General features: G+C 39.7%; 1 protein-coding gene across 1 annotated transcript; it reads left to right on the forward strand.

Moving 5' to 3' along the window:
* Nucleotides 1–7,704: 7,704 nt before the first annotated feature.
* Nucleotides 7,705–18,518, forward strand: MAL2 (mal, T cell differentiation protein 2). The gene is made up of 4 exons (XM_053981427.1): nt 7,705–7,880; nt 10,007–10,177; nt 14,164–14,322; nt 16,661–18,518. Exons 1-4 carry the CDS (start codon nt 7,746–7,748, stop codon nt 16,739–16,741), a joined length of 546 nt encoding a protein of 181 aa, XP_053837402.1. The 5' UTR covers nt 7,705–7,745; the 3' UTR covers nt 16,742–18,518.
* The last annotated feature ends 3,994 nt before the right edge of the window (nt 18,519–22,512 follow it).

The following is a 22,512-nucleotide window of genomic DNA, read 5'->3' on the forward strand; positions in this document are numbered from 1 at the left end:
GTGAGCTGATGGATTTATTTCCCACTGTGAGCTAATTTCTAGGTCTCAAAAAGCTTTTAAAGTTCATCAGAGAAAATCTAAAACATTGTCAGTAGGTCCAACAAGAAATTTCAATTCAATAGCTCAGAAATACCAGAGCTTTCTGCAAGTCCATGTTTGCAGGAGAGAGAGAACTTTCTCAGGACCTGAAGAAGCAGAAATACATTTTCTGCAAAACCAAGGACAAAGCAGACACAAGCGATTCCTATGATCTATATCCAAATACATACTAAAATGCAAAACAAATTGTTCATCAAACGATGCCATTGCTTTCCTGTTTGTAGTGGAGGGTCTAGCCAGATACACACAGGCACTTGATCAGCTGAATCCCACCCTACTTTCTTTCAATGTGCACCAGAAACCCAAAAAGACTTCATGTGAGGTTAAGCATTTCTTTTTGAGTATAGCTAGATGTAGAGATGTATGAACATATTAGTCCTGTACAACAAATTACATCTTCAAAGTACCCCATAAACACTAACTACACAGCAATTGTACTAGCCTATTAGTAAAGTAATGCACAGAATGCTGACCTATTTATAGTTTTGCTATTATGTAAAATTAATGAGCTGTGTTTTTTGACCACTGATTCATCCTTCTTCCAAATACCTGTGGATTAAAATTTAAGCTACTTAAATAGCACCACAAAACTACTGGTAGGCAGCAAAAGGCAAGGCTATTCAAGTTTTTGAAATGCACTGCTACAGACTGTAAACACTCCGAAGGATATGTGAACCTAAGGTCCCATTCAAAATTCCAGGGTAGAAAAATAACTTTGTTTAAAGGTGTAGGTAGTCTACTTAAAATTTGTTTGGTTTTATTCTTTAATTACTGCCTTGTAAATAAATTATAAAACTTACCTGGTAGCCAATTCACCATCCCTTTCTCTCCCCTCATCCAGCACATCTGAGAACAATGTGCAAGTCCACTGTCAGGAGTTATTCACTGTAGTGGATGAAAACACTCTCTACATAGATGAAGCATGTGCACAAGCACGTCCATCCTGAAAGATGTCAGGAAACAAAGCGCAAAGGCAGACACATTTCTTGAATACAAGAAATCATCAACAGCTGTGAATGAAATAAAATATTCACGTGGCTGTCACACTAAAAATCGTGGAGGGAAAGTGAGGTAGTTTTAAACTTATTTTTCATAGTCTGTACCACATCTTAGCAGAGTTTGACTCAACATGAGGATAGCACAAACCACCTCACCTTCCTTGATGATGTGTAAGCTAAACCTACCAGTAGAACCACAGATTGTTTTCTATCCAGAAATTGCATACATACTGTGTGTAACACTTATTTCTTCATGAAGGACGTCAGGCCAACAGGAATGCAGTTTAACTGGTTTAGATTTATGAAAGAAAGAAAAGAAAAAAAACCCCAAACCTGTTTGCTTTCCTGTGAATCAAAACCTACTTGATCAAATACTTATACTTACAAAAACATTGTGAAAGAATCTGAGGTGAGGTTCAATAGGAACTAAATAGCTGAGATAGGCCTTTGGAAATATATTCACAGTAATTCCCTCAAATAAAGATATTGTTCTCATGTGTTATGTTAATTTCTGATGTAGCTTCAGGACTTGATGGCTCAGAAAGGGTTACTGTTTGGAACTTGCCATCACTATCAGGACTGGCTTTTGGAGGATCTGAGCACATAAGCAGGCAGCACTTCTCAATCTGACATAAGAAAATCAAGCATTAGAAGGAAGGTTCATGTTCTGTAAGGGGCATCCAGCTCCTGAAAATACCTGACTGTCCTACAGAAGTTTACCATTGCAGAGGATGGGCAAACTCAAAATCTAAAGTTCAAGGTTAGAGAGCCTGTATTTGTGCTTACTCTAAGTAAAAAAAAAACCAAAACCAAGAGAGACCAGTGCTGATATATCTTGAATCATTCATGTCAATTGAGACCCTTGGAGTCCTCCAGGATATAAAATGTTGTAAACGTCACTCAAGAAAATTACCTCCAGGTACCAATATCACTAAAATCACCTATACATAAGAACAGTAAAACAACTCTTTATGAACAATTTGAATTTTATAATTAAATCAATATTCTTTTAGTACAAACAAATAATTGATAATTTCATTTTCCCCTTTAATTAATATGGGAACAGCAACAGAGTGTCTAAAGGTGCAGAAGCCTGGCTCAGACCACCCAAAGGTTTCTAGAAGCTGTATCAGCATTTCTTATCGTAAAGAAAAATCCCAATAATGGTTTTCCATCTATCATTTAAAAGAGTAAAAATGTCCATGTACTGTACATTCCATAAAGAAACTAGAATGTGGCAGTGTATCTGACTCATAAGTTTTGTGTTTATTTTTAAACTGTTCTGTTAGTACTGAAATTAATTAATTTTGTGAACACCAGAGGCACTTGGATGCTTGGAGACAGTTTTGAAATGATGCATAGTCAGTAAAAGGATTATAGGTCTGCCAGTGATTCAGTAGCTGAAGAGCTCCCTCAGCCTTAGAACTCCAGTAGTTACTGTAAGTAACAACAGATTTAATTAGAATAAGACCCTGCTGTTTTAAGCAAACTGAAACTAACTAACAATATAGAAGTTACTTATGATTCCCTTAATGATGCCTATACTTACATACAAAGGGCTCTTCACCACCCTACTACCAGTCATCAGGTAAGTTCTAATTATGTGTATATGTTGTAACACAAATAAATCCTTTTTATTACAAATAAATAAAGTCAGAGTGCTTTGAAATCTATAAACTCAGTCCTTTTGCAGCAGCATTTTTATGCCATTTCAAACCATTACAGTGTTTTTTTATACAATCATATTTTAATGTCTCCATGCTTCTCCTTCCTGAATTTAGTCATCACAAAATAAAGACACCATTGTCTTTTGCCTAGTTATCCTTTGCCTTCTATTGGACTTTTAGCCAGGATTTTGCTCAATAAAACAAACAGTCCCCAAAAGGCAAACAAACTGCAACTGAGGAAAAAAGTGACTTCCTGAAAGCACTGATAGTTCATGAAAACAATGGATACCTACTGCTGCCCTACTGGTAAGATCAGAAGCCAACACATTATGAGCAAAGTTTATTACATCAAGTCTTGAGTGCTGACAGAGTGAGCAGAGGCCTGTGCTACCAGCAGTACCAATGGCACGGGTCTGGGCTGCATCTGCAAAGGCAGCACTTGGCACATCCTCCTTCAGCCCCTTGGCACATCCTCCTTCAGTCCCCCTGCAACCAGCTGAACTGCTCCTCTTTTATACCATGAAGCTGGAAGGGGACATGAAAAAAAAATTATTGCTGCTGTGCAGTCTATCCACTGTTTTCCCTGGGCAATTCTGTCCTAAACAACCAATGCTATTTACTCATCCCTCATCTCCAACAATATCATGCTCCCAGTTTGTACCTCTGAGACTTTCACACTCTCTTCTGAGGACAATCCATGGAAACCATTTTTCCTGCTGGCTCACCTGTGCCAAGAACAGAACACTGACTTCTTGAGACATTTTCCCATTAGGTAACTTGGCTTTGCTCTGCCATGTCCCTCTCTACCCACCTTGACTCCTGCACCATCTCAGGTCAGGATCTTCCTCTATGCTATGATGAGATTCTGCATTTTTACCTTTGCAGCACCCTCCCACATCTAAAAGGAATTTCTTAAAGTAAATCAAAGGAAAATTGGCCCTTGGCTTTTATACTGCATTGCTAGAGAACAGTAGCGCCATAAAGTCACAAATGAAGTGCTGGTAAGCTTAGGAACATGGAAACAATGTTATGAGAACAGGTGAGGAACCTCAGCCTGACCTCCCTAACACCAGTTTACTGCAGGAAGGTCCCTGGCTCTGTGCCAGCCTCCAGCTGCATGGTGCCTGTGTGAAGGGATCCTCAAGCACCCCTAACCAGCCAGCAAAGGATTCCCTGCTTCAAAGGGTACCCTGAGAGCCAAAGCAGACAGGCCAATGCTTTTCACCCCACAGCTCTGGGCACAGAAGACACTTCTGCAGAAAGAGGCCATGTCCAAAGTACCACCATAGCCTTATGGGCCAGCCAGAAAATGCTGCTGAGAGCAGCTCTGACACTGCTTGAAGCTGCTCCAGGGACTGGTTTGGTAACCAGCCATCCCTGGCACTGATGGACCAAACAGGTGGCACATTTATCTTCACTTCCTCTCCTCAGCACACATCCCATGCTCAGTTTAACTGGATGAAGTGAGAAATTTCAACAGTTGTTTTTCCCTTAGTGTAATGCTGCAAGAAGGGGCAGCATGCATTCACAAGTTGGCCCTGCTTGTTAAAAAAAATTAAAACTGTTGCACTGCCTCCCAAGAAACCTCAACAATGTGGTGGTATTTGCATACTAATTCATAATATGCATAGGTCCAACCATGACCCTGAAGTTCTGTTACCACTGAGTAAATACACTACAACAAATGATGCTACAGGCTTTCCTTATCATTCATCTTATGCAAACCAGTTTTATGCCAATTTAATTTCACTGGCTAAAGGGGAATGACCCCAGAGTTTGTACCAGTGTGAGATAAGAATCCTGCATGCAATATCCAGGAGCATGTTAAATTATTTCATCCATAACAAAAAGCCTGTGTTGCATGATCAGCTCCAGGCTTTCTATTTTTGATATGTAACTAACTATAGGATTAGGAGAGTTTGTATTCCATCTTAAGAAACAGCAGCTTTGCAAATCTAAAAGAAACACAGATGACTATAGGGGGCAACTTTCTCCAGAGCAAGAAAGTAACTGGAAGAAAGAAGCAGATCCTGTCTGGAAAACCTTGCTTAGCTCCACTCTGGCTTGGGGAAATCTGCTTGTGCATAAACAGAGCCACAGGAAAATAGGGTTACTATCAATGATTTGGTTTGTATTTTCCATCTCTTTGACCACTTTGGCAGACCACCCTGGTGCACACTGTAACATAGGACACGAGATAACATCTCTTCCTGAAGTGCTTCTGATAACATACTCAGATATGGTGTTAAGGACCATGAATTCTGAAACTGACATTACTTTCACCTGTTATTCTAGTATCCTTAGTAATATTCAGTTCTTCCAGAAGTATCGTGCCATACCTCACAAAAGGTAGTCTGAATCTTGTTGCATAGGACTGCTGTGTAATTTTCATATCCAGTATGATGTACACATTTTTTCAAAAATACTGATTTATCTTTTATTATCGCTGACTATAGATTTCCATAAGTTACTGCATTTTTCTAATGGTTGGTCACCTGGAGGAGAAGAATTAAAGCATAACAAAAAATAAATTTTAATTTCCACATATAATATGCAAATCATTACATGTGGAATTAAATAATCAATTATTTTTCATAATCTAAAATTGATAGCAACTGGTTTAGTAGTTCTGTGACAATTCCTCCTTTACATTAGTCTGCCATAAGCATAAGAACATGAAGGGAATAGAGCTTTTTACAGCCATTTAACAGCAGTTTTTAGTCCTTGTGGTTGTATAGACAGACTTTCCAACACACTATACTTCTACACAATATACTTCTGCCTACTTGTTGACTTTGGTGGACTGGAAGCTGCATCATTAGTTCACCTTGTAACATGCCAAGATGCAATTAGTTACACAAAAATGCTATTAAAAAGCAGTTGAACACAAACATGTGCTTTTGCATGGAAACTTAAAAATGCAATCCTCACAGTAATCTCTTAAAAAATCCAGTTCTTTAAAGAGTCAAACAGTACGTGAATCAGTATAAAAGCAATCCCACATGGCACTGTAGCACATCTTGCCTGAACACAGCAAAAATAATTTAAACAGCCACTTTAATTTAAGGCTTTAGGAAAAAGCACAGAATTAGGCTTCAGGGAAAAACACAGCCAAAAATCTACTCAGTAGATCTATAACTAGTTGTGAAAGTGAAATTTGGATTTTTTTGTTAAAACTGACTAAATTTCAATAAAATAAGTGTTATAAGGAATGCGCAAGTAAAAAGAAATGGGATTTACAAGCAAGAAAAAGTGACTGCACATGGTATGTAATCATTAGTAAAATCCAGTACTGCTGGAGTTCACACAGATTAACTATGCAGCTGGATAATAACACTGGAAATGTTTATGACCAAGTATTATTTGTACTTCCTTTGTGTAAGATAAGGACAATCACAATTCTTGTTCTGAATCATAAACCAACCCTGTTTTCCACCCTCTCAGACTTCTACCTCTGCAGGGCTGTTTTAACAGATTTAGGGCCACACTGTAACATTAATTTGACATATGGTCTCCAGTTCACAATCCCAAGAGCAAACGTCCTACACCTAATCACTTAGGCACAAGTATGAACCCATTCCTTTCCAAAACACACCCAAACCAGGTCCTGTAGGCATGCACTTCCAGAGCCTTACGTCTTTTCCTACAGATAAAAGGATGGGACACAAGGTTCACTTTTAAAATAGGTCTAGAGGAAAAAAATATTATATCATTGGATAGGTGATGGGGTAAAGCACTCAGAAAAGAGGGGAGGCTGGGCTTAGTGCCTTCTTCAGCCTAATGGGGATTCAATCCCACATCTCCTACTTAAGAGTTCAAGAGGCACCCAGCTACAAGAGCCATAGGGACGAAGACAGAGCACAAGAAAGAATGCAAGCTTTTGCTTCTTCCTCCTCTGGAAGCCATGATTTCAAAGCCAAGCAGTTATTAATGCATTTCAAAAGCATCACAAATCTACTTATGTACAGAATGGTATGGCAGAAACACAGATGAGTCCTGTTTTGTGGAGCCAACTGCTCTCCACCTAGGTCTTGGATTGGGGTAGGGAAGACAGGCATCTCAGGATGTGGCATTTCTTGTCATCACAAAAGCATATCCGAGAAACATCATGCATCAAAAAAAAAAAAAAAAGGAATATAGTCTTCATACCCAAGCTAGTTCAACTTCCAGAGCAGTATACACACTTGCATGAAACCTTCTTAAAATGTTATCTCGAAAATCGCAGCTGTATGTGCGGAGGATAAACACTGAATGGGACAACACTGGGTGAAACTCAGTCTTGGTCATTCCAGAGGCAGGACATCTCAGCCTAAGGCACAACAGGAGAAATAAGCAAAGTGCTGCTGGATGGCATATCCTTCATCTGGAGAAGATGCTTGTACAAAGAAGCAGAAGAAAATAAATGGATTATAAGTGGTCTGATGAATGTTTCTCTACCCCGAAGTTTTACAAACATTTTCTACTACTTTTAAGCAGTGGTGCACAGTTGAGCCAGACTGAGCAAAAAGAAGATACATATGAAATGTTTTCAATATTTTGAATGGATAACGTAGTAGGCGCCTTTAAATAAAACAAAAAGTGCAACCACTCAATTTCGAAGCCCGAATATCCGTAACCAGAAGGTAAATAACAACCTTTTGCAAACCAGCATTAGGAAATCACGCCCCGAGTCCGGCTGGCCTGATTCAGGACTCGTGAATGCGGAGCGCCGCGCTGCTGGGGAAGCCGAGAGGCAGCGGCCGGACACGGCCCGGCTCCGGCTCCGGCTCCGGCTCCAGCTCCGGCTCCAGCTCCAGCTCCGCTGCCCGGCACGGCGGGGCCGCGCCCAGCCCCGGGCGAGGCGCGGCGGCTGCGGGGCGGTGCCGGCGCCGGGCCGGGCAGGGGGAGGCGCGGACCGGCCCGCCCGCACCTGCGCCCGCCCTCGCCACCGCCTCCTCGCCCACCTGGCCGCGCTCGGCACAGCAGCCGCCGCCGCAGCAACATGTTGCCCAGAGGAGCCTCGTCCATGCCGCCGCCTCCCAACCCCGCTCCCTACTTCCCGCCTCCGCGGGTCACGCTGCCCTCCGGCCTGGAGATCCTGCGCACCTTCTCGGGGGCCGTCATCTTCCTGGAGATCGTGAGTGCGAGGGGCCGGGGTGGGGAGCGGCCGCGGGCCTGCCCGCGCTGCTCACCTGCCATTTTGTGAGCGGGGCAGGTGTGGGGGCCGCGGCCGGGCCGGGGCTCTGCGGCAGCGGCCCCGCGCCTCCGGCCGCCCGGTTCGCTCCCCTCGGGCCGGGGCCGCGGCGCGGGCGGCCCCGCACACAGATGGGTTTCGCGGGGCTGTTTGAGCTGTCGAGGGATTTGAGCCACGCTCTTCCCCCGACTCAAAAAGGCACCACGGAGAGTTACACCAGGTTCTGTCTGCGCGCGTGTTACGCGTCCTCTGCAAACTCCTACAAGTGTGTTCAATGTCATGTGTGTGCTAGACCTTGCTGGTGTACACAGGGCTGAGGACCTTTGAGCTGAGGTTGGATATGACGCTCTGTAGTGCCACTGATTAGTGGGAGATGAAAAACAAAAAAGCTTGGTAGAACTCATCTGACTTTATTAATTTTTTTTTATTTTCTTATGGTCAGAGCAGAATACTGCTTGGGTCCCATCTTGTGGGCTGGATCCCACCTCACAAGCTGTAAAATTGTACCTGAGCAAGGAGCAAGTCGAAACTCGAAACACAAGTCTGGGCACTAAATCAGGCCCAGAGGCAGTAGGGACAAAAGGTTAATTCAGTTGGCCAACCAATTGTACATCTGACAGGCAAGCTGTAGAGGACAGGTGTAGTGTGAGGGAAGTAGCACAACAGTGGGTGCTGAGATTAGCAGTCTCTACAGTACAGTTTGAAATTTATTTTTAAGGAACCCTGCAAGTCTGCACGTTGAAAATACTGAAAACATTTCATGTGTCTCTGTTTTTTGTTTAACAGACACTTTCTGCTATCCCTTTTGCTTCCTCACTGCCCATCACTCTCTGGTCACCAAGTAACAGACTTGCACCTGCAGTCTTATGAAAGTAGAGAAAGTTTGGTTCTTCACAGCTAAAAAAGGAATCCTAGAGAACAACTTGAACAGTAATACATAAACCCATGGGAGCTTTGAACTGAGAGTAGCAATGCATCTTTACATGTGTGCTGCTGCAGTGTAACGCCAGAGAGGAACCAACTAATTTTCTAGCAGGCATCTTTTGAAAGGTATCTCTTATCCAACCGTGATACAAAAGAAAGCTCTCTGAATATGTAACCTCTGAATTCCTGGTTTGTAAATCTGTAGAATTCAAACAGGAAAGAAGTAACTTGCGCTTGGAAATGTGTTTTCATTGACACTGTTCAGCAGGTTGGATTATGAAGTTCAATCTTTCTGTCATAAACAAACATACTTGGAGTGAATCATAATTGTCATCTATTTATGCTTTTTTATTAAGAGGTGGGATTTGCAGGAAGAAATAGTAGTGTTCCTTCGGCCTAGAGTTGATTAAGCCAGGGAAGCTTTAGAGTACGTAAATTCTCCATCAGGCCATCCCTAGCACAGTGTCCCTACCACTCATTTGCTGTGAGGAATCTGCTGAAATGAAAATTGGCACTGCTGAATTCTTCTCCAAGTTATGATGATTCTGGAAAGCTCTATATTTTTCTAGTCTTTACAGCATAGTTTACAACTCACCTTATTCTGTATTCTAGTTTTTTTGCTTTAATGCTTTCTGTCCTCTTTCAGCTTGGTATTACAAACACATTGAAAAAATGGGTGTCTTTTTAACTCCTTTCTGTATCTCATCTGATTAGGACTACAAAGCAAACCAGTATGAGATTGAATCCAAAGTAGTAGAAGTACATCCTTTTCGTACTAATTTGCGTATATAGAGAGAGATTTGTGTGTGTGTATGTGTGTGAACTGTGTTTTCACCTTTCTTATATTTTGCTCAAAATTACAGTAAGGGTAAAATTTTCAGCAGCAGCACACAAGTCACCTGGGTTTGTAAATCCCATTTTCAAGACTATTTTAAGAGCTTTTAGGAATTTCAGAGTGGCTTTGTCTTTTCACCACTTAGTTCCTATCATTTCTAAGAGGAGGACTTGGGCTCTCTGAGTACTTTTGAAGTGTTTCCTCTTGATTCCTAAGAGTCATCTGACATGTAATGTGTGATATCAGTTCTTAGGCAGAAAGGACTGAGTAAAAGTTGTCCAGTTTATTCTCTCTATTCCTTTCCTTGCAGCTTTTTGGAACAATAGTCTGGATTTTGGTCGCCTCTACCCAAATTCCACTGCCACTGCTGCAGGGATGGGTAATGTTTGTGGCAGTGACAGCATGGTTCTTCTCCATTGTCTTCCTCTCTGTGTTCCTCTTCGGTTATGCAAATAGAATTGCTGTCAACTGGAACCAGGCGGTAAGATTTTTCCTTTATTTAAGGATTTTATAAATTGAAAATTATTTAATGAGAAGTGTTGATCCTAAGTCTTAACACCTGGCTTTCTGCTTTAGCACAAAGTTTTTCTAACAGGAATTCAAAACTGGAGAAAGAAAGAATGGGATTACAGAGGTGGCAGAGGAAACTGTTTTATGATGGAGGCTAAAGGAGCTTTTGAAGCTGTTTGAAGGAGTACACTTGTCCTCTCTGAGCACATAAAATGTTTGAGCAGCAGGAAGACGACTAACTTAACAAGGCGTGACAAGAAATTGGTTTAAATGGCCAGGAATTATTGTGCACTGGGAATCAGAAAATACTTTTTGACTATTAGAGAAGTGGTAGTAACACCTCGTGAATAATGAGATGTAGAAAGATATATCAAATATTATAAAGGAAAGGCTGCATTTGTGAACATGCTGTGTGATGTGGTTGTCTGAGATAGCACAGACTGGACTTCAGCACCTAGTTCCTAAGAAAGTCTACTGGTGATTTTTGGGTCAATTCCTCAAAGCCAGGGTAGCAGTGGTGAGTGGCTGTTAGGCCTTAGGTGGTAAAAGACATCATAACCTGCACTATGATATATCTTAACATCTTATTAGGAGACTTAATGTCTTCATCTTTCTTAGAGGGAGCTTGGTGAGACTACAGATATAAGTATTCTTTGCTGAGCCTTTAATTTTGAAGGCAGAGCCTGAATCTTGCTGTAATTGATTGTTATGGTTTGTGCCAGTAGTTCTCAAAGACTATAGCTTCCTGTTAACAAAGGAAGTTTTTTGTATTAGTTTTTGCCAACCACATTAGTTTTTGGATACATCAGATTATTGACTAGTAATTTACATGCTCCTTTGTTGTCATTAACTATTTTTTACTTAGAGTTTTTAGTACTCAAGTAGTTAAGCATGAGATTATATCACACTCTCTTTTACAACTGGAAGTGAATAGTAAGAGGTGGTGTAACTGTGATCAGAATTTTTAATTTTCAAAAAAAATAATCTTCCAAAAGGACTGCAACATCTAAACCACTGAAGTATGTCTGCCTGTAACTGCTGATCACCTTCACTTTGCTCCTGGGCAGCTTAGTTTTCCTCTTGACACTTCCCTTGATCATAGCTGGAATTGCATGCTTCAGTTTCAGGAACTGTGGCTGTTTATCTGTTCAGGTAATTTATGGATAGGCCCTTAAAATAAAAGTTCTTTCAAGCAAATCATAAAGCCTATGAGTTTGGAGCTCTGATAAATCAAAGCCCATCAGTGCTAACAGACTGGATTCTATGAAGAAACAAACTTCAGCACTTTGATAGTGAATAAACATACATACTGCATCAGCTTTCCAGCACAATACAGGCAGTAATTAGGCTAATAATCAGTTACAATCATAGACCTTTACAGGGATTTATGCTGCAACATCCTCACAAATTATGATGCAACAAAGCCCTTGAGTATAACTAAAGTAAATTAATAGTGTCCTGGGTTTCATTGAAACTGTTTGCCAGTTTACAATCATGCATCTATTTAAGAGTTGCTGGGTAAGGACAAAGCCTTTTATAGATTGAAAATGCTATACAAATTTCATCTTATAACAATTGTGTATGTGTGTTACGCATTGGCTACTTAATGCTGGCAGTTTGTTATAAAGTTAATTTTGTCCCTTGTATATAACAAATTGCTGGAAAATTTTGTGTATCAGGAAATGGATACATGACTTCTATAAAAACTGCATCTGTAACTTTATCAAAAAAGCTGTCATAACTCAGTCAACATCTTAAATAAAGGCAGAGGGAATTATTTTATCTCTAACTTGGTAGCTGAAACCCAGCCCCTTCCACCTGTCAACAAAAATAAGAGAAGACACTTTACCACTATTTTCAGGTACCCAAATGTTTTGTAACTTGTTGACATTAAACTCTTTAGCAACACTTGACAAGTTGGGATTTTTTTACCTTCTGTTATAAATAAATAATTAATTACTGGAAACACTAAAACTATTTTTGTTACTATAAATGCAGTCCTGGATTTAGTAATGCCTTACACTGTAAATATATCTGCTCATACTAATAGAGATATTTAAAAAATAAGATGGTACACACTGGAAAAGATGGACCTTATGGAGCTCCATTGCTCAGTACATCAGTGTGTTAAACCAGATGGTATGACAAGTACTGCCCTTTACAGCCTGATTCACAACACACTCATTTACAAAATGAGATGTGAACTAAATTATCATGCTGCTCTGATAGTGTTTTCCATGCATGTTGTGTGAGGTTTCGATGATTATACAAGTGTGGGAGCAAGGGAGAGTTAAGGCACTATGATAACAATTAATAAAACCCAAAAAGAGATCCCTCATAAGGTCTTGGGAATTTTGGTCACAGAAACCATAACCATGTAAATGTAAAACCTTACTGATACTACAGAGCTTCACTATAAGTGCTGCCAGGAGAAGGAAATTAGAGGGTTGGGAGAATGAAGGAGATGAAAGAGTCTCTCCTGAAAAATATCTCTCCTGTATGCAGTCAGTCCTGATCTAAGTGGAATGGGGAACTGTAGTAGCAGCTTATATCATAACTTATCAAAACTGACTAGGGTGTGCTTTAAGTAGCTTTAGCTGCAATCAAATATGGAACAAGTAATGAGTTTGAAAAGAAGATTCTTTCAATTAAAAGAAAATCTCACACTAGAAAATGCATTTCTCTGGACAATGTAGTGCAGCACATTCTCACTGCTCTCAGGCAGGCAGGAGGTAAGGATGTTGCACAGTAATTTCTAGTGCAGGCAAGTGCTGTCTGCTGGAGACACATAAAGTATCCTGGGTTCTCACTCTAGGCATACTGATGGTTCACTGCACTCAAGTGAAGTTAAAGGTGATAAAGAACTCATTGGTACTGGAGTTAGACTGCGTATCATAGGTATCATAAAGCATACATGTACTTGCATATATTTTAAAAATTGTATCTGTGGCTTTTGCAGAATTTCACGGGTATAGCCACAAAGTATATGTTGTATGGATCAAATATTGAGTGCAATGCAAATGTCAGCTTTTCAGACTGAGTAATAGAAGGAGATGTTGGAAGAATACTTTAGACATTTTAGACTGCACTGGAACATGCCTTAGATCTTGCTGCTGGAACACTGGGCTCTGAACTAGGGCCTGCAAAGACACCAGACCTTTTTTATGTGTGTCAGTAATAGAACCCAGAAATTAAAGTTAGGTGTTTAAACCTTACATTCAGTTAGCATTCATCATAGAGGAGGGAATTGCCTGGAGAGGGCTAGGAGAGAAGTATATTTGAAGTAAATCCTAAAACCTGTCCACACAAGTCTTGGACATTTTATTCCACAATATCATGAATAACTGTCGGGTTACTGACTATTGGGTAAAGCCAAGTCAGAGACAGTTGTAGAAATACCTCAATTCTTGAATCTCATTTTGTTGGGACATTGAACATTTCAGTTGGGTCAAAGCTGAGTTGTTTCTGGGCATTTAGAGAAGCAAAATTTAAGCCTGGAGGGAAGATTTTTGAAGCTTTGATTATAGCTCAGAAGGGACTTATGGGACTGCAAGACTGTATTGTACTGCTTGAATTGTGATCAAGTTGGCCTGTACTTACCTTTTTTTTTATCTGTCTGAAGGGAGATTTCTGTAAACTCCACTAACTTTAAGGTGGTCTAAAATGTCAGCATGTGTATATAAAGATGAGCATGTACTTCTTAATTTGAAAGAATATAAGATTTGGGGAGAGGGAGGACTACCCTTTATCACTAATAATGCTAGTGAGTTGCTTATAATTGCAAGAAACTGTGAAAACATGTCCAGGTTAAGCTGTCAGATGGATTTAACACTGCTTATCTCAAGTTAGTGCTATCAGTTCTTGTTTCATGTTTCAGTGTTGGATTTCATTTATACTGAGATGAGAAGAATTAGATGTGTATTGGAGCCCAGACTGATTCTGTTATTTGCTTTTTAGGATTTTATTTTCCATGGGGCTACTTTTGTCTTTTATTTTGGAGCATTTCTACTGCAAGCAGCAACTACATCTCTGCATTACTTTCCCCGCAAATTCAACTCCACCACACAGGAGACGATTCTAAGTGGTCGTGAATACAACATAAGCATAGCAGCCTCGGTATGTATTCATGTATTTGTATCAGGGGAACAGAAGTCTGTAGCAAGCACTTGTAGCCAACCATTCAACTTGGAAATTTAACAGCAAACTGGAATAGAAAGAGGAGCTGTGAGAGGAAGAATTGCCTTTGACAGCAGCAAGTAGTGTCTAACCAGAAACATGCAAAAAATATTGGTATAAGCTAATGCTTATGGGATAGCAACTTACTCTTCAGTATAGTATAGAGTTCATACTCTTCACTGTAGTGTTTTAAATATATGATCACTACAGCTTATGATTTTTAGACAAGGTGTTTTCTAAAAACAGTTTTGGTTATTAGAAGAAAAAGAACAACTGAGCTTTTATCAAAGGATAAGGTCTGAAATTTACACCTGTGCTCAAAATTTCAGTTGCTTTTTTTATACCATTTAGATAATTCTGAACATGCCATGGAGATAAAAAAATTAGGACTACATCTTTGTGAGACTCATATATGTACTTACTGCATCAGGACCCTGCTGACTCTTATTGCAATTATTATAGTGCTTTTCTTGGTAACCCAAGCCCAGACTGCATTTTTCTCACTGTCGTTACATCATCACTGAATCAATGTTTTTGGTGATGTGGGTGTGCATAGCTGAATCAGAAAATGTATCAGACTTTAGTTTTTATCCTGGCTGGACTCTTCAGGAATGAGTAGAGGTGTGTCAGGCTTAATTTTAAAAACTGAAACAGCTGCTCTTAATTTTTTAACCAGAGATTTTCATACCAGAGAACTGTATATATTTATTAAGCTTCTAAACCCTCTGTGGTTATCTGTTGTCCTTAAAACTCTGTGCACCATAACTTTTGCACAGTAAGCACTTTCAGTACACCTTAAGATAAAAACCAGATGGACTAGAGGTATAAGGTTCACACTCTGTCTGCAAGAGCAGAACAGAAAGGAGAAGCCTTTACCTTTGGCAAGCCAGGCCCTGAAGAGGTGAAGTGGGCATGTCAGTGTCCCAGAGCCAGAGTTCCTCACATCACCCACCTGCCAATAACACACTCGAGCACATCTGGAACAAGGAGAGGTGGTATTCCAGCTGTGCCTGAACTAAGGGGGATTCTTTATACTAAGCAAGTATCTTAAATTCTACCCCTAAGTGTACCTCTTCAGTCCTAGTTTAGTGTGTTCAGATCCCACTGAATATATGGTCACTGCAGTCATTTTGTCTGGCAGTAGAATACTGGGCACTCCAAGAAATGATTCTAGTGGTTCTTCCATACTAATTTTTTAAGGGAGAATTCAGTTCTTCAAGCCCCTCAAATCCCTGTCAAGATACAGGAGGAGAAGATTCTTTTCTAACTTGCTCCAGTATCTTAATTAAGAGTAGCTGGAAAGCAGTGAATGAGATAAATGTAGTCTTTGAATTTTTTGCAGAAGTATATATTTAGGAAGTCAAAACATACAGAAAAAAAAATTTGGATCTTTAAAATGCATCATTAAAAGAGTCTTGTCAGCCACATGACAAAAAGAAAAAAGGTTGCTAGCATTCTGTCTTTTAAGATGACATTTATGTATCATGATTAGAAATATATATATGTTCATTTCAACAGGTGATGGTTCTGTGTTGCAGCATTTATTCAAAACTTTAATTAATAAAATTAACACTTGCATGTAAAGCAAAGGATGATTGAATTGGTATATTAAAAGAGACAGAATTCATTGTTATCACAGGAAAATATGAGAAATGTTTTTTTTTTCAGAAATTCAGTTTCTCATTTCTTCCGTCCAGTGTACATTACATATTCACTTTCATTGTGGCATGACCTTCAGTTCAAATCTGTCCAATTCAGTTCTTAAGCAGGAGCAACTTCCCTGGCATTGCCTGGCAAGTTGTTCTAATGGCTGGATGTCTGGTCAAGGAGGCCAGATGGGAGTTGTTTCTGTGTTTCTGCAAGTAAAATATTTATGCTGTTTAGAGAGATGTCTTCTTTGATGTTTGCTGGGGTAAAGGCATTGTTGGAAACATCTGAGATTGATGTTTGATCAGTTCTAGATAAGACAACTGAAATACACAGTGTACATACCCATATTTACTTTCTATTTCATATTCTATTTCTAAATGTCTGCTGAAGCAAGCAAGTGAAAAGTAGTAACAGGAGGTAGTAGTAAAATGTGGTTATTACAGAGAAGCTCCCAAGAAAACTTCAGAGGATCCCAAACCTATCTTTACCTTATTAAGCATTTTGATTGGGGGAGGTACCTTTTTGAATCACTTCTGTTCCTGTATTCATTTAGAATAGAAAAATATTGTAGAACAATATGTGTGATTTACTTTTTTCTTCTTTTTTCTTTTCTCTGCTCCTCCTCTAGATTTTTGCCTTTGCAACAGCTATTTGTTATGGTTGCAGCACAGCCCTGGCATTAAGGAGATGGAGGCTAAATAACAGCTGAAGAGAGGTTAATGCCCACGTATTCCACTTCAGATCAAATTATGTGCTACTTGTCTGTTTTACTGTAATTTAATTCTAAAAAGACTTTTTTTTTTCTGTTCAAAATCTGCTTTAAATGCAAGTAACCCCTAACCAGGATTTCTTCAACAGGAAAAAAAGTTTCCATCTCTGCCCTTTCTGATAATTTCTTTTACAGTGTACATTGCAAGGTATTAGAGAGTAAGGTATTAGAGAGTTTAGAGGTAAAGAGGTATGTTATTAGCAGACAACAGAACTCCAATGCTACACCAGAAGAGGAAGAAAATGGAAACTAAGCCAAGGTGTTAACTGCATAGGCAGCTAAAAAGCTCCCCCCTTGTTAAGCCTTAGGATTAAGCGCTTTGCAGTGTTACAGTGCACTCCACACAGGTAGAGTCTTGAGGCTCCTGGTAGAGTCATGGGTGTTCTGTGCATGATCAGAGCCCAAGCTGACTTTGAAATTCCAACTTAGTATATATATGTTATTAACTTTGATGTACAGAGAAAATATTTTAAAAAACACATCAGTGAAATCTTTTTATACTCTCTCTAGCTATTTCTGGTTAGGGTCACCTGAGCCTTAAAGCTTACTGTGTTCCATACTAGATGAAAACTGGGACTTCCAATCAGTCGTTTATTAGTTTTAGGAATTCAGCTTAATCAGATCTATTTAACTACAAAACAAAACAGTGCATTTGTGTTTTGTGTGTATATACATGGTATATTTTTGTTTAACAGGTATTTTTGCACTGTTTAACTTTGTTGGAGTACAGCTTTGTTCTTGCTACTTCAAGTGCTGCATTATGTGAGTCAGTATCATTTGAATGGAATGTTACCAAATAGTGAATAATGTCTGACCTCAATTCTTGCAGTGTGTTATTTGTTGCATTCTAAAGCTGCAGTGTTGTAAAGGTGTTCTTATTTGGACAGATGCCTATACAACATCTTGCTGAAAGCAGTGGGATGCAAAACAGTCTGCGCACTATGGAGTTTGCTTTTCGCACTAATGAGGTTTAATTGAGCCTCTCTTGAATATCCTGGTGTATGATGACATGCAATGTTATATACAGGAAATTGATTTAGCAAAACTAAACTATAGCATTGTGCTCTGCTCCCTGAGACTCATGTCGTTTTGCACATGGTGAATGAAGCTTTTTGTTATTTTGCTAGTAAATGATTTTTGCTTTTGTGAATAGTGCCAAAAAGATAATCTGGGACAATAAAGGCTCCCTGTCATTTGTAAAACAACTTGTTCACTACAGCTTGCCAGTGCACCTGATTATTCTGCAGAGACCAGCAGTGGTTGCGTAAGGGAAGACAGGATTTCCTTCATTCCCAGGCCTACTCACTCTCCTTGAGCCAACAAGGGTGTCTGCCATGGAGGTTACTTTATCAAACTTGTCAGGTACAAGGATCTCTGAGGGGCAGCCACCCTCAGTAGTGCCCTGTTGACCCAGGGCAGGTTCTTGTGGGTGGCACAGCAGTGAGTGGCACCCTTTTGTCTATGGAACCACTTGGTCGTCCTGAATTACTACAATGGGATGTTGTCATATATCTTTTTTCTAAGATTTTGTACTCTGCCTGATTTTTTTCCCCTAATTCTCTCATTGCATTGAAACTTTTTGTGAACATTTTATCTAGAGTCATATACTTATAAAAATACTACGTATTGTACAAAATACATTTACACTGGAGTATATGGATGAAAGTATATAACAAAGACTTATGCTAAGCAGCATTAAAGTTACTTAATATATTTATGGCACTAGTCTGGTTATTAATTTTGTCTTTGGAAAGTATCAAAAAAACTACCTTGGTACTCTGACTCACCTGATACTAGACATACAAAATTGAGGCTAGATTCCATGAGAAGGCACAGGTGCACAGGGGCTGATTTCACATATTCTTAATTAGTGTCACAGGTACTTTGCCATGTTACACTGTGTGGATATTGGTGAGAAGAGTAAAGTCAATGTTTCAACATTACAACGTTTCAAACAGATGCTGATCTTTGCTTTGGTTTCTCCTGTGTCCTGCAACCTGGCTGTGCCCTGCACACCACAGACTGTGCATTGCACAGCTGCAGTCTCTGCAGCCAGCTGAGATCAGGGAGGGCAGATCTTAATGTTTTTCATACTTAAACCTACAGAGTATGAATCCTTCACATGGAATCAATTAAAGAGCTATCCAAGCTTAGTTGGTATTTCTATTTAACCTCCAAGTTCAAACCTGAGGTGTAAAACCCTTGATTGGTGAGTGCTATTCAAGTCTCTTAATCTCCTCATGGAAGTCCAGATAGCAGAGTGCGGTTAGCGTAGCCTGGAAACTGTTTGCATAGTGAGGAAAGACTGAAATTTCCCTCTTAAGTATCAAAGACAAACAAAGGACAGAGAAGAGATAAAGGTAAAAACGACAGTAATGAAGAACAACTTTCACAGCTAAAATGGAGTGAAAGAATAGAATTTTTGTGTTACTAAGGACAGAGTTTTGCTGTACTTTGAGGAAGATCTATGGACAGTCAAACCGGAATATGCAGTTATGTTCTTTCAAAAAAAAAAAAGGGAAAAAAGTCAATAGTTAATTTTTTATTGCTTTATACTAGGAGCTAAAAAAGTGGGTGTGACTTAGAAATGGTATGTGCGTGCTGGATGTGTGCAAATATTGATATGGGTAAAATATGTAATCCTTTTGATAGATATTCCAGGGAAAATGTGCAAGCTGGTTCTAAAAAATCTTTCTTCCTTGTAAAAAAATTCCTCCAAGCCTATGACCTTCAAGGACACAAGCTTAGACCTCACCTAAGAATGGAAGGCATGGGGGGGATATAGGGAGATAATTTATCTCCATTCATTTAAGGTGAAAGGAACAAGACCACAGATGCTTAATAGTGTTTTCATCAAACATCTTTTCTTGATGTGAAGCTGCAGTGCAGCACTAAGGTACCATGCAGGTCCCTATTCTTAGAAAGTATTTCATGGTGTTTTGGATAGCACTGTGTGGTAGCTGCTGGTAAATAAAGAGAAGGAGCCTCAAAGGAGACTTTCCTCCAGAGGGTGCAGAGATAAGCAACAGTTATTGCAATTATTCTCTCTCTAAAGAGAAGTGAAAGTGCACATGTTAGAAAGCTGAAATTTTGTTAGAATTTTGGCAGAAAATATGCACAGCATTGAAGTCCTGACTCTGCTTCTGCCTTGCTAAATGTCTGGAAATGATCCAAAGTGACACAGGTCCTGCAGGATTATTGATCTGCACGGGATTAATCTGTTCAGCTTCTCATGATTTCTCTGGCTGGGTGTACTCGTTATAACTCCTGATGTGAGTAAAGTTATGCTACTGTAAAGTGTTTCCTTAAAACACAGCTGTAAAGCACAGCTTTTAAAAGATAGAGGCAGAACCAGTGACTACACAAACCTGTGCCCTTCGTAAAAATAAAAGAAAAACCACTGGATAATCACTAGACTTGTGTTGTCGCTTTCACTTCCAGAACCAGATGACACTGCTGACTCCTGTTGCACTTGCTCTAATTGTTGTAGTTTTGCATTTGTTTTATAACCGTAAAAAATTTTGACATTTATAATTTCACCATCTGAATTTCAAAAAATAAGAGAGCTTAAAGCTTTAAAGCTTGTTTGTTCCATTTTTATCTAAACACTGTGAAATTGGTCTTTGAACAAAAGCATCCTGATGCATTTCATACTCCTCTGCCAGGAGGAGCCAACTTGCACAGAAAGGCTTCCCAGGTTTTTGTCCAAAGATAACAGTGAACCATTAGTTCTCAGACTGAGATGCAAATAGAATATTGCTCTTTTCAGTCTTACAAAAAGAAAAACTTGAAAGTGAGAGCATGTTGTCTTTTCTTAGCTGTATTTGTACAATTGGTCACAACACAGTAGTCTTTGTTTAGACATAAAGAAAACCAGAAAGAAATTGAAAAAAAAAATAAAAACAGAAGAAAAATCAAATCTTACGTACTAAAATTAGTAAACAGAAATGGAAAGTATTTAATTATTTTTTACAAAGCTGAATTCAGCATGATTGTTCTCTTGTCTCCCACCTTCTTTTGCTCAATTTTGGTGTTTATCTAAACATCCTTATAACCTGACCAGGTCAGAATCTACCTCAAGGTGCTCCTGTAAAGAAGGTAAGTGCTGTTCCCATTTCTCAGGTGGAAAACCTGCATGCAGAGTCACTGAAGAACAATTTGCTTGCCAGAGGCCTCTCTCAGGAGATTTTTGGAGCAGGAAGAGGAAACCTGGTTTGTCAAGTGAGAGTTTCTTTGTGCCTTGCCCAGCAGCCTTTACTGCTGCCCACTGTGGGCTGGATGCAAGCACTGTAGTGGGGGTTGTGTGTGACCTGACCTCGCTCCTGTCTCAGTCATGGTGGTGTTACTCTGGCAGTTAGTTACATGGGGTTAAAAGGTAGAATGACTGTTTGTGGAGGATTTTGAGTCAAAGGGAGGTTTCAAATGCCAAATCATCATTCCTAGATCAAACATCATAGTTTCTGGGTGTTATAACAAATTTTGGTTATCCAATTGTAAGTAGACATGGAGTTCCTGTTTGAGGTGCTGATCTACCCTCTGCATCTTAAGAGAGGATCTCAGGAATCTGTAGGTTTCTGATGCTTCCTGCTGTATGATATGTTTGAGCCTTAAATTTTTGGTGCCAGCAAAATACTACCTGCCTGGAGCCTGCCAGGACACAGCACCTTTCAGTTCAGAAACCTGAGCTAAGTTTTGGCAATTAACCTGTCACGTTACCTTTCAAGGGAACACAATGATCAAACTAGGTTGTGTCTAGGAGTGGTTTTAACATCTTCTTGCCATGGGATAATTGCAAATGTCAGTAAAGATTCTGGAGAGTGTGGACAGTATATTCATATTCTTATGTCCAGAGTTACTGTGCCTGGCTACACAAAGGCTCTTAAGGATTGAACTCTACGGGGTTTGATTATGGTTGCAACATTATTAGTAATCTTAAAAGACCTACTACAGATTTTAATCTCATCCAAAACACCTTTTCCTGGTTGTCTCAGCAAGGTGTGGTTTCTGTCATTGGACCAGTGCTGTGACACAAGAAACAGCAGCTCAGAACAAACCTGAGGAAAGCTCTGCATAACTTCAAAAGCATCATAGAATAGTTTGGCTTTGGAAGAGATCTTAGAGGTTCTGCGCTCCTGCTGCAGAGCTGGGACCTCCCACAGTGTGTTGCCCTGTACAGAGGTGCTGGGACTTCCCAGTGATCTGATTGCCTGCTTGAGCAGTTCTGCTTGCAGTGCCCACCAATGACTGGCTTTTAACATCCCTTTGTTACAGGTGGTTTGGGTTCAATAAGCTTTACCAAACAAACTAATGAGGCAAAAAGTGGTTTATTTCAATATAAAATAGAAGTGTGGAAGATTTGCTGACTCATGTTTTGTCCCACACGGGGATCACAGCCGTCTTTTTCCATTTTTACTTTGAAAGTACAAAACACACTTTAGCATAACTTAATAATGTAATTAATGATATCACAGGTCTTACTACTCAAAAACTTTATGGCCTGGAAGTATTTCCAGACTCCTGGGTCCAGATGAACACCCCAGCTAGGGTGCATCCCTATCCTCTGTAAGACCTAAACCAGCATCTTCTCTTTTCCCTGCCTCTTACCCATTTTTTGAAAGCAGAAAGAGAGCTGCGGCATGATCTAGACAGGCTGGGCAGCTCAAAAAACTAATGTGGTGTATTGGAGTATGATTCACTCTTCAGTAGCACTC

This window comes from Vidua macroura, chromosome 1, assembly GCF_024509145.1.
Source record: "Vidua macroura isolate BioBank_ID:100142 chromosome 1, ASM2450914v1, whole genome shotgun sequence".
Taxonomy (NCBI): Eukaryota; Metazoa; Chordata; class Aves; order Passeriformes; family Viduidae; genus Vidua; species Vidua macroura.